General features: G+C 39.5%; 1 protein-coding gene across 7 annotated transcripts in view; it reads right to left on the reverse strand.

The window, feature by feature from the left end:
- ARHGEF28 (Rho guanine nucleotide exchange factor 28) overlaps positions 1 to 13,616 on the reverse strand; it is a 326,249-nt gene that overhangs the window by 100,932 nt on the left and 211,701 nt on the right. For all 7 annotated transcript variants that reach the window (XM_043488559.1, XM_043488558.1, XM_043488553.1 and 4 more), the window contains 2 exons: positions 5,405 to 5,526; positions 1,636 to 1,916 (listed from right to left, as the gene is read on the reverse strand). In XM_043488559.1, coding sequence (XP_043344494.1) covers positions 1,636 to 1,916; positions 5,405 to 5,526 — 403 coding nt within the window. The remainder of the gene's footprint in view (positions 1 to 1,635; positions 1,917 to 5,404; positions 5,527 to 13,616) is intronic.

The raw sequence follows: 13,616 nt of genomic DNA on the forward strand, positions 1-13,616 counted from the left end.
CATTCAGGTACATATTTACATGTACTCATATGTGTGTTCACTTTATTGTCATTTTGATTCATAATCTTATGTGTAAAACTGGATATATAAGGCTCAACTTGAAACAAACAGTGCCCACACCATTGTTTTAGTCCTTCCCTACAATGCCCACTCAATTTAACAGTTATCTTAAATTTGGGAATTTTTATCTTCTTCACTCTCGTTTGTCACTCTCATGAAGAATCCTCTTCATTCTCACTACCTAAAGAAAGTAATACATGCTTAGTCGCTCAGTTGTGTCCAACTCTGCAACCCTATGGATTATAGCCCATCAGGCTCCTCTCCAGGGGATCTTTCCAACCCAGGGCTCGAACCCAGGTCTCCCACATTGCAGGCAGATTCTTTACCATCTGAGCCACCAGGGAAGCCCTAGGATAAAATGAAATCAGTAAAAATGGGCCTATTCCCTAAAGAAAATAGACTAAAGGATGAATGGATAAGAAGCAAATACAAAGATACAGGGTCTCACACACATGCACACACACACATATATAAATATGTACAATCATATCATATACAATAAAACTATTGTTCTTGGGACATTTTTACATATACAAGAAATTATATGTAAGGTAACTATAAGTTACAGAGCATAAAAATAAAACAAACACCTCAATTTGCTGCTTTTTGATGACCTAGATGGGTAGGATGGTGGGGAAGTGGAGGGAGGTCCAAGAGGGAGGGGATGTGTGTACACATAACTGATTCACATTGCTGTACAGCAGAAACTAACAACACTGCAAAAACAATTATACTCCAATAAAAAATTAAAAATAAACACCCATCAGCCCACTCAACTTGAAACAAACATTGGCCACACTGTGGTTTTATCCTTTCCCTACAATGCCCACTCAATGAAACAAGTATCTTAAATTTGAGGATTTTTATCCTCTTCATTCTCATTTGTTTTTCCTTATTGCTTAAGCACATTACACATGCCCTACAGTAACAGATTGTTTTTGCATTTTATAAACGTGAAATCTGACTGAAATATTCTGTGGCTCCCTTTTTTGTTCTACTTCATGTTTCTAAGTTGCACATGATTGTGCAAGCAGATGTAGTCACAGTTAATTCATGGTTACTACCGTACAGTATCCCATTATGTAACTAGAGTGCAATTTATCTTTTCATCCCCTACCATTTGGGTTATTTCCTACTGCAATAAATAGTCTTATACATGTCTCTTAGGACACAGAAGTAACACTGCTAGGTCATAATATATATGAACATCCAACCTTACAAGAAAATGCCAAAATATTTTCCAAAGTTATTATACAATTTTCACTCATATCAACTGTATACAGGAGTTTCTATCCTACGCATTTTCACCAAAATATGGTATTATTACACTTTATAAAATTTTTGCTTATCTAGTAAGTATTAAATGGTATCTCATTGTGGTTTTCCTCTATTTTTTGTCAGTTTTCTTATGTATCTTACTTTCAAGTCATGAAATAGAAGAACCTAAAAGGAGGCAAATTTTGATGTAGAAATAAAAATGGTGGGGGCAATAACAATAAGAAAATAGAATTTTCCATGTCCAGCTACAAAGTTCTTTGATTTTCTACATTTTCTCTCTAAAATGTGGTACTTTACCTTCTTTTCTTTAGATGACTTTGCTCCTTTTCAAATCCACGAAGACCAAAAGAAAGATTCAAATTGGAAGCATATGAACTAGATGATGATATGAAAGACGCTGGGGTTTCCGTGTGTGACGTCACTTCTGTGTTCTTATTTGGAGGGTATGTGCCAGCGCTGGCTTCAGTAGGAAGGATGCGTTTGCTGCTCGCAGGCCCCAAAGAAGAACCCATAGATTCAAGACAGGTATTTGCAGGGAGTCCCTCTATATTAATATAGTTAATGTCCAAATCACCAACCTGGTAGTTGAAAGAAAAATATTTTGTGAGCAAAAGCAGGAAAGATTGGCTGAGCAAAGAATACAGTTTTCACAATGTAAAGACCCTCCAACTTATTTATCTTTTTTGGTTTGTTTGTTCTTGTGTTTCTTTATATAAGCAAAAGAATTCTTACATGATATACTTTTGTGTACTTCCTGCTCTCCCATAATTCACAAAAGGAAGACAACCAAGTGTTTTATGAACTGTGTTACAAAACCAGAAACTGACTGTGATTTTAACATTTTATGAACCACTCACCCAAAATGAGGGGAAATGTTTTAAATACTTGAGACAAAAACTAAACAGTAGGCATTTTAGCTTACAAAATAGTTTGTAGGAACCTGGGAAACCAAGTTATTGGCAGTCACATAAATCTGAGTCTCTCAAACAAAAAGACCAAATAAAGCTACTAAGATCTATGGGTTTAGTATAAATAGAAGACAGAAAATACCCCAAACTTTAAATTACCTGTAAATACTAACATCAAATCTCAGCCAGCAACCTGTCATACTCTTGCCATGAGCCTTTGCGTTAGGGTAAGGGCAGTCTGGAAAAGTCTGCATGGGAGGGAGTCAGCAGAGGGCCAAAGACTGATCTAAAATTTTCACCAGGAAGAGAAAGTACCACCTCCACTGGACGGTGTGAACAAACAGTCCCAGTTGGGGACCTCCCTGGTGGTTCAGCGGTTATGACTCCAGTGCAGGGGAACACAGGTTCAATCCCCAGTTAGGAAGCTAAGATCCCACAAGCTGCTGAGCAACTAAGCCCAGGCCCTGCAACTACCAGAGCCCATGTCTCTAGAGACTGTGCGCCACAAGGGGATCTCACATGATCCAGCTAAGGCCCAAGGTAGCCAAATAAATAACCTTTTTTTTTTTTTAAGTACCAGTGGATAAAAACACTTGCCCTAAGGAAGTACTGGTGATCTGAAGTGGTGGTCATCAAAACTTCTGAGCGAGAAAACAGTAAAAACAAAGGGAGCAGCACCAAAAACAATCTGGAATGTATTCTTCAAAATTATCATAAAAGACAAAGACTAAGTAACTGTCCCAGATTAAAGAAGACACAACACCTAAATGCAAGACATGCTATGGAATTTTCTTTTGCTACAAAGAACATTACTGGAACAATTGGCTAAAATTGAATAATGTCTGTAAACAGCTAATAGTAGTGTGTCAATGATGATTTCCTGATTTTGGTAACTATGTGGCTTAAGTAAGAGAATATCCATACTTTTAGGAAAATACACCATGAAAGACTGAGTAAAAGGGCATCATATTTACTCTCAAACAAGTTAATATTTGTATACATGTCTTAATCACTTACAAGTACACATATACATATACAAATACATACTCAGAATAATGAAGTAAAATATGGTAAAGTTTGGAAATTTTTTGATTAAGAGTATATAAGAATTCTTTGTACTGAACTATGCAGACTTGAAATAATGTCCAAATAAATTTTTTTCAAAGTAATTAATATGATAATTTTCAAAGTAGTTTATATCACGTGAGTTTCCTCATCAGGCAGGTTGATAACCTTGAAAATTCATGGGAAACAGTACGTAAATAAGCTAGCAGTCTTTTTAGGTTTCCATGCCAGATTGAGGGAGATGAAGAAAATTAAGTAAGATTCTTTCCAGATATTGCTAGAAATTATTTTCAGTATGCAGAATTTGGACTCCTTATGTTGTCCTTACTATTCAAATCTACATAGGAACAGTAAAACAAATGATGTAATTATACTACAAACTACGCTACACCGATATAAGAAACTTTGTGACTTGTAGCCAGATTTTGATTTTTGTTTCACTGCACAAATTCAGCAATCTTCTACTTCATTTCAGTGTATCAATCAGGCTGTTTGAATTCTCTTTAGATGTATGCTTCACATTATTAAAGCAAAACTTCTCTCACTCAAAGTGCTTCCAAACAGAAGTTATATCCTAACCTCATTTTTGGTTTGGAAAGTTTTCCATTTTTAGTGTATCTTACAACATACAAAGACACAGTTTGCCCCCACAAATGTTGAGTCGAGTACAATTTTAGCTCCTGGAGGTCAATGGAAGTACTGCAATGTTCACCGAGGAACAGAATGAAAAAGCAATGACACATGTATTTAAACACTGAGAAAGTGTGGCAACAGAATAAAACCGTGAAAATCGGAATGTTGCTATAGCCCAGGAAGTCCAGTCACCTTGCAGCTTAAAAGAACGTCCCCAGACCTCCCACTTTGTCCTAACCTCTGTGTCTAGATTTCTAGAACTGGGGCTGACATTCAGCTGCTTTACACCAAAAGAAATACACTCGTTATTGAGAGCTGACGTCCATTCTGATTTTTTGGTTGTTCTGTCATTTTGAATATCATTCTAATCTATGCCATTTATACTATGCACTTAATGTAACAATTTCTCATAACCAAAGGAAAGAGACATTCAACCAATGGGCAGAAATTAGCATCCACTAGACAGAAAATAAAAAAGTTTACATCAGAGAAAATATCTATAAGTAATAGATACAATAGGGTACAATATATGAATACTAACAATATAGTATACAATATATGAATACTAACAATATAGTATACAATATATATATACTAACAATATAGTATACAATATATGTATACTAACAACAACCACCCAAAAAGGACAAAATAGATCACTGTTCAATGAGCATATACATAAAGCCTCTTATGTGGAGATCAGGTTTTAAAACCAGGAAATAAGGCAGAAATTATGTGCTATCAAAATTACTCTTGAGAATCCCTTAAATTTCCCATAAATTAGGGCATGCAGAAATTTTCAGATCTATAACTATACTTTAATTTTTAAAATATTACAATGTGAGGATCACCAAGCTACAGGAAAGGACAAAGAATAAATCCCTAAGTAGATATACATCCAAGCCATCTGTCTCTATGAGTTTTAACTCACAAATCTCTATCAGGGAATGGGTGGAGAATTCTAAAGGGTTCCAGCCTCCCTGCAACATGACACCATTCTGTTTTAATACTAAAGCTCTGTATCCTAATCACACACTAATAGGTGTGTTGTGAGGATCAAGCAAGTAATTTATGTGACAGTCTCACATAGGGCTGGCTTCACGCTCTCACTCATTAGTGTCTGCTGGATTTGAATACAAATATTACATAATCAGGTCAGAGAAGAAGCTGGCCTCCCAAATGTCATTTCCTGTTTTGGCCCCACGGATAAGTTCCCACATTCTCCTCCTTGCCAGTGTCCTAAGACCCCACCCACGGTGCTTCTCGGTGGAGGGTAAGGTGTGCTGGGTTCTCAAGGAAGGACCTACGTTAAGTGATCGTATGACGAGACTCCACGGCAACATCACCCTGGGCTGCTCTTAGGCTGGAATTTTCTGAGATTACAATGCACAAGCCTATTCTGACACGCGCACGTTTTTAAAAGACGACAGATCCCCCTAGCGACAGCACTCATACCTCACCTGATCAATCACCATGCAGTTAGCATAGACTTCATCACCACCATTCAGCATGTCAGAGAGCTGACCAGCTGCAAGAAATGTTGGGGGGTGCTTGGATTTTTTGAGGGCATCAAAGGAACGATCTAGAGGAAAAATGAAAACAGGGCAAATAAATAGAAGGAATTTATTTTACATTCGAGCTTTACCGTCTTAACCAAACCACAAGAAAAAAATCAAGATGGCATTTTGCTGTCTTCACATAACAAAAATCAACAATGCAAGCATTTTCTCTTTACACCCAAACTCTCTGTTACCTAAAAGTTTTGTAAAGAATGAGTCATTTCAGATAAAGAAATATGTGCCCATTTCAAACACTATTTTTCCAACCAAGAAAGATTTTCTTAAGAATCAATTGGGGTTTTGGTCTTCAATTCTTAACATTAAACTAAAACTCATTTCACTTTATAGCATGGAAGCATTAGTGATCATACTGGAAGCTTCAGATTCCACTGAAATAGTCAGGCTCCAGACCCTTTCCGAAAGGACCCTGGATAGGACACAGTCTAGCCGTTCATTCCCTGCTGAATATGTATAATCTCATACAGAGAGAGTTTTATTTCTATGTTTACTAAAGAAATGTTTTTGCTTGCTTCCCATGTTCTCAGGTTTGTTCCAGGCAGTCAAAAAAGTTGAGTCCCAGAGAGTTGAGATGTTACTGTATTTGTGAGGAAGATAAAAAGAGTGAAAGTCGCTCAGTCGTGTCCTACTCTTTGCGACCCCATGGACTATACAGTCCATGGAATTCTCCAGGCCAGAATGCTGGAGTGGGTAGCCTTTCCGTTCTCCAGGGAAGGAGACCCAGGGATCGAACTGGGGTCTTCTGCATTTCAGGCGGATTCTTTACCAACCGAGCTATGAGGGAAGCCCTATATGAGGAAGATAAAGTTGAAGATAATAAAACATTGTCAAGTCAGAATACCTCATTTCTTGTGACTCTGGCTAACTTACTTGATCTCCAAATACATTTACAAAGTGTCCTCGTCCATAAAAAAGCAGATAATTACTATGCTTTCTTCATAGTGCGGTTATAAGGATTAAATGAGTTCAGACATGAAAAGCACTTAACACATGCCTGGTACTTAGCAATTGCTCAATAAATACTGTCACTGTTATATTTGATGTTTTGTTATTATTAATGGTGATTTTACCATGTTCAGTGTGAGGTACAAGGTTAATAATACTAATCATAGTGTATTATACTAACAGTAGATTGTTAATACCTGTAAATGACTTTAATAAGGTAGATTGAAAGTTACAGCCATAGCAAATGTCATCCTCACTGACATTCCAGTAAGGTCTCTTTAATAGGTACAAAAGGGATAGTGTTGCCTCTGCTGCATCAGAAGTGGCCCTAATCCTACCACCTGTCTTATTTATGTCATGACTTAAAATCCAGGTAAGCCCATGGGAGTGACTTGAGAAATGAAAAAACATTAATAACTGTTGCACTAATGTACCATAAGTAAAAAAAACAACAACTCTATTCTTCATGGATAATCCTGGACGACAATATAAAATTCACATATAAATATGTATGAGCCAAATGGCCCTGGCCTCAAATTCTACATCTAAGTATACCTCTTCCCTACAGAACAGTAAAGTGAGATTTAATTAAGCTTCTTGAGGAAATACACAATGTAAAAGCAAAACTTCATGTCTGCAGTGTCTTGTTTTATCAATTTATTTAAATAGCTGCAATATAACATGCAAACCCATAAATACTTCTTAAGTATAATTTTTATGATCAATTACTATACATCTTCATGCTAATTACAAAAAAAATAAAAGCATGTTCTAAAGGGTATAAATCGAGAATCTGACAAATCTCAGTGCGTTCTGAAGAAAATACTTGCTCATTTATCATTTTCCAGAATGTTTGAAAACCAATCATAAATAACATGACCCTCTGAGCTGTAATTAATCCAGCTTAACTGCTCTACAGTGTCTTAAGTTCACAGACTAGAAAATAGTTGGCTGGGAAGGCTGGTCATGACCAATTTTAAATATTTTGATCATGGTAAATTAAGACTTCATTGATAACTAGACTATCTAAGAACTAACATTACACTCAACTAAACAGTTGCAAACAATTGATGGATTTTCTATATTAAAAACTTAGAACCAAATGAAATATTACCCCAAATTGTCTGGGGCCAGTGAATGCATTGCCATTTAGCCGATATCCAAGAGAGCAAGTCCTATGTTCAAAACTGACCCTCACATCTCAAGGCTGAGCAGGACCAAGAACTACTTCTGTTTTCGTATACACAGGTATAAAGTCACTTGGATTCACCATTTCTTCCACAAACAAATCTACCTGGCCCAATACAGCAGATTAAAATGTATACAGAGGTGATACACAGCAGTAAAATAAACTTAAAGATAGCAGAGCTACTTGGACCAAGTTGATGTATTATTTGTTATTTACATGATTAGTTTGGTATTTTAGAAAACGATAATAATTCAGTATTTTAGAAAATGAGGCAATTTGTTTACAAAGACAGATCTAAAATCTCTTATCTGTGATTCTGAAATCTAGAAATCTCTGAAAATCAAAACATTTTTTCTTAAGTTTGGTTCAAAAACATATTTCATGACCTGAGCTGAACCACATGGGGCCATGTATTTATCTCTATTTATCCCACTGTACATTCATATATTTTCTTGCAGAAATATTGTCGTACTTGATGATGACACTGCCTCGGTGTCTCCTATGCAAGTCATATCATATATAATAGCTCTCTGCCAATAAGACCTGAACATTTTGAATTCCAAAACAAACACAGAAGAAAATGTAGATCTCTATACAGTTAACCATAGCAGAGGTTATTGTTCTTTTTTTTTTTTTTTGGTTATTGTTCTTTAGTCGCCAAGTCCTGTCTGTCTCTTTTGCGACCCCGTGGACTGTAGCCCGCCAGGCTCCTTTGTCCATGGGATTTCCCAGGTGAATGCTAGAGTGGGTTGCCATTTCCTTTTCCAGGGTATCTTCCCAACCCAGGAATCAAACCCACAACTCCTGCATTGGCAGGCAGATTCTTTACCACTGAGCCACCAGGGAAGCCCTTAGCAGGTATCAGACCAATATTTCCCATAATTTTGCCACTCCTCTATGAAATTCACCATTTTGCCATGTCTACATAACACCTATTATTATGTACTCTAGTTCTTGTTTTTAGATTAACTCATCATTTTCCTTTGAATAAAACTAATTTTCATAGAAAAACCTTATCCTCACTGTAAACAGAAAGCCAGTATTTCTTGTCAAAAGTAGAAGCGAATTACACATACTAAAACAAGGGAACACAGAACAATGAAACTACATTCTGACCAAACACAGTTGCCTATCAAAGTTGGGGATCTTCAGAGCCTGCTCTCTGTCATTAAAGGGAGATCCTGAAAGATTTGGGAGATGTTAAAGAGGCAATGGTGTCAACTGACCTCCTCCTTGAATCAGACAGTTAAAAGAAAACGGAAAAGGAAATACCTGCCTTACTATGTGACTCAGAGTCATCTAGTGTTGGGTTGGGACACCATATCAAAGATCAACAGTGCCCAGAGGATTTACCCTACACTTGGGACAACTGGCCTAGACCGCGTCCTCATCCTGTCACTCAGGTAATGACAGTGAGCCTTGTTGAGGGAGGGCATGACTATACAAAACCTTAAAATAGTAGCAAGAAGGGAAAATCTGCCTCCTCTCTCCATCTGTCATCCACAACCTGCCATGCAGATTTTCTGGGTCACATACTGCAACTATTTATAAAACTGACCCCCAAATCCTTTGCAGTATAACTCCCTGAAGCATCAATAGCCTCCACTTACCAAGATATATCTAAAGATAACAGGACCTAGAAGTGAATACAGACTAATAACCCAAAAGAGGACACAGACTTACTAGACTTCCACTCTTTTATTAACTTCAACACCAGTCACTACAAATAAGGAGCTGCAGACCAGCAGAATAAGATTTATTGTGGAAAGAAAAGAGTCTTATACAACATCTTCAAATAAACATCCATTACATATATTCATATTAAAGTGATTAATGCTCTATTGCTAGTTTCAGTTCAAAGAAAAACCTACAATGGTTTCATTAAAAAAAAAACTTATCAAGATTTTCAAGATATATGATTTCATTACTTCCATATGTAACCACTTCAATAGTGAATTAAGGGAAAAATTATTGCTCCCCCTGCCAAAAAAAAAAAAAAAAAGTCCTTCAGGTCTTTCTTCAATGAACATACAGAAATAATTTACAAGAAAAAAATCAGCTCTTTGTCCTAAATGAATGCTGTTCTGTAAACAGTTTTTCTTAGCAAAAAACTAATTGTAGAGTTTTGCTGATAGTATCAATTTTTAATATTTGGTAAACTCATATTTCAGAGATGGTTTAAAAGTAACAAAAACTCAATTCCCATCCAATAGCTGCCAATTTTAAATGAGTCAAGAGCAGTGCACTGCAGTCATTAAGAACAAGGGCCTTGGAATGCTTGGATTCACAGTCCGACTCCACCATGTATTAGCTCTGTGATGCTGGGCAAGCTGCTTAACCTCTTCCTACCTCCATCACCTGATCTATAAAATAGGGATGATGATACCTCTCTCTCATCAAATTGCTGTATGTATTAAATGGTTTAATATTTAAGTGATTAGAACACAATCTGAAACAAAGGATTTTAACCTGACACAAAGTAATGCTTGCTATTATTAGAAAAGTAAACAAGGGTTATATAGTTTTGATTCTCTCCTGTAGTTTTGCTTCTTAAAAAAAACAATTTCAACTTTGGTTATAACTTGACACATATAAAACCAATCCAAGGCAACTGGAATGCACAAAACATTCTGCTTACTACATGAAGAGCTCCTAAAATGTTTTAACTCTTATTTCCAGATTCAGCTCACGTTAAAAAACTTTGCCAAGTTCATCCTGAACACAGTAACCAAAAAACAAACCCAACCTGCCCATAAAATTTACCTCCAACAATTTAAGGATGAGATCTTACGAAATGGGAGAGATTATAAGAGCAGGACGAACAAAGCATCAAGTCAGACAATCAGAGACAGCATTTCTGAAGAACAAAGGGAAGACTTCAGAAACTACGATGTTCTAACATGATGAAGTGGACTCGGGCCAGGTTCTCCCTGCAGAATGCCTGGAGGATAAACAGTAACTCCAAGGGGATCTCCAGCTTTCTCTGCCCCGCACCCCGCTGCCCTGAATTCTCACTGCTCTGTAATGTGATCTGTGGGATGGCTCCCTGAAGCAGAAGTTTTCATCAGCACTTCCTTGCTATACTAGGCGCTCTATTGAGGTGACACACGAGAGAGACTGGAAATACATTCACCTGGAGCAAGAAGGAGAACCGGTGTGGCAGGAAAGGCGGATGCATTCCTGCTCTCTGACACTGAAGCTGTCCCCGCTCTGGCAGGAAACAGTTAAGGGCATTGACTGGTCTACAGCCTCTGCAACCTGACTTCTAATGAAATCCAGCTCTCCCTCAAGAGGCGAAGGGCCTAGCAGGAAGTAAGGGAAAGCACGGCCTATTTGCCTGGTTACGTAAGAGACCCACACCCAGACATAAACAAACCCGACCACGGCAGCTTCTACAAACCTGCTGCTGACCTGGCCTGACTCACTCCGGGCAGAGCAGGGCCTCTCAGTTCACATCGCCTGTGTGTGTCTTTCTCTCTCACTCATTCATTCATTCAGCTTTGTTTTAAACCTGGAAGCTTATGAACACAGCAAAAGAGTTTACTGAGAATGACTAACCCTCACAAAAAGAGCAGGTAAAGCTTTTAAGGTCAATTTAAAGGTCAATTCCCAGCACTGCACGTAACCCGTGCCCTTCCCGTTACAGAACCTGGAGGTCAGCTCTCCTGTGGGACCTACAGCAGCCTCTGGTACAGAGGACAGCCCCTCTGCCCTCTCTCTTTCTTCCTGCCTTTCCTCCTCAGTCTCCCCCATCGTCTAGATTTGGCTAGCTGCAGGGCTCCACGACCAATCCTCGAACCTCTCTTCTCTCTGTCTGCACTCCTTCTCCAGGTCATCTGACAGCACAGCATCACGTGCCATGATAAGACGACCACTCCCAAATTCCCACCTCTAGCCCAGCTCTCTTCCCTGGACACAACTGTCTCCTCGGTATCGCCACCGAGTTGTACAACAGCCTTGTCAAACACAACAGGTGTGAAACACAACTCACCATTTTCCCTCCTACACCGGCTCCTCCCAGGAGATAACAACTCTTGCACTGCTCTCTCTCACAACCTACAGACCCAGAGCCTGACCTTTCCTCTTCACTCCACTACTACCCAGGGCACCACCACCATCTTCTGGGCAAGACTGTTACAAGGTATCATTGCCTCACTGGTCACCTTCCATTTGCTTCTCTGTCCTCCACGGCCTAGTCTTCACAGCAGAGGCCATGCACTTCTTTCACAGGGTAAATCAAATCATGCTCTGCCTCCGCAACATTTTCCAGTGGCTTCCCACCTCATTCTGAGTTAGAGCCAAACTTTACCACAACCTACAGAGTCTCACCACACTGGCCTGGGGCCCCATTCCCATCCTGAGGGTGGGGAGGCTCCCACACACTCAAGCGATTCTTGGACACAAGCTGAGTGTCCTACAGCTCAACTCAACTCTGACACTGCCTACCCAAAGACAGCATCGGATTCCAAAGGCTGAGGGTTCAATCCTACAAACAGCCACCCCTACAAATTTCAGATGCCAATTCCAAGTTCAGGTTGTAACCTATACTTCTGATCAACTGGCTGTAAATCCAAGGTTCCCACAATTTCTTCCCGGGGCTTGACCAATTTGCTAAAGTGACTCATGGCCCTCAAACACACATTTTACTTACCAGATCGCCAGTTTATCATAAAAGGATATAACCCATGAATAGCCAGAGGGAAGGGATATACAGGGTGAGATATAGGGAAGGAGTACGGAGCTTCTGTGCCCGCTCCCATCAGGCCAGTCACCCAGTACTGCCACATGTTCACCAACTGGAAGTGTCCCAAATGCAGTCCTGCTGGGGTTTGGTGGAGGCTTCACTAAACAGACATGACTGATGAAATCTCTGGCCATTGTTGACTGAACTCAATCTTCAGCCCCCATCCTTAGATCCAAAGTCATCTCATCAACACAACAAAAGCACCCGTATCATTCTCAGCACTTGGAACCTTCCGAGGATTTTAGCTGCTCTGTGACCCCCACCCCCCCAAAAAGTAGCTAAAGACCAAATATTATTTCTTATTATAAAAAAAAAAAAATCACAATTACATAATCTCCCCTCCTCCACCCCGAGCCAACCTCTCTAAAGTCTGCCACTCGGTCTACTGTCCACGCCGGCCCGGCTCTCCTGTGCCTCAGGCCATTCCCATCTGCTGTTCTCTCAGGAGTACCTTCCTCCTGGATACACAGAAGACTTGCTCCTTCCCTTACCTTCTTCCACTCTCTACTCAAATGTCATCACAGAAGCTGACCGTTACATGTATCAAATAGCAACCCCCTACACTCTGCCTTATTTCCTCCTGTGCCATCTAACATCACCCAGCATATCATGTATTTATCATGTATTGTCTGTTTCCTTCTACTAGAATGTAAGCTCTAGAAGGGCGACTTTGAATGTTTTGTTCACTCCCCCAGTGCCTAGAACTACATCAGATACATAGCAGATACTTGGTAAAATATTCCCCAAAGGAGTGAATACTTTCTCATCAAGAAAAGGACAGAAACCCTGTACCCTTATGGTCTGGTAAGGTTTTCTCTGATTCTGAGGGGTTTTCCTGTTGCCTAGCTATTCTTGTATGACTCCAGGTGGTGATGGGAGTGTCACTTCCTTGTTCCTCTCATTCATCCACCCATTTACTCACTCATTCTCTTTTTCAGCACTTACTGAGTGTCTACTGACTACCGGTCCCCATGCTCCCTGGCTTTCGGCCTCCATCTCTGACGTCCTCAAAGCACAGTCACTATGGACGACCTCCAGGAGGTCTCCGCACAAGACTCAAGAGTCACGAGGCTGTGCTCCTCCTCTGGGCTCTTCCTGCCCGCTACCTCCGTGTTTTGTTCCGTGTTGTCTACCACACTGCAGTGATGAGAGTCTCATTTTGCCCCCCCCCTGTTAGGATAAGTAACTGCTCTGGTTGGTGTCTGAGCTGAAAACAG

Source organism: Cervus canadensis, chromosome 16 (assembly GCF_019320065.1).
Source record: "Cervus canadensis isolate Bull #8, Minnesota chromosome 16, ASM1932006v1, whole genome shotgun sequence".
In the NCBI taxonomy this organism is placed as follows: domain Eukaryota; kingdom Metazoa; phylum Chordata; class Mammalia; order Artiodactyla; family Cervidae; genus Cervus; species Cervus canadensis.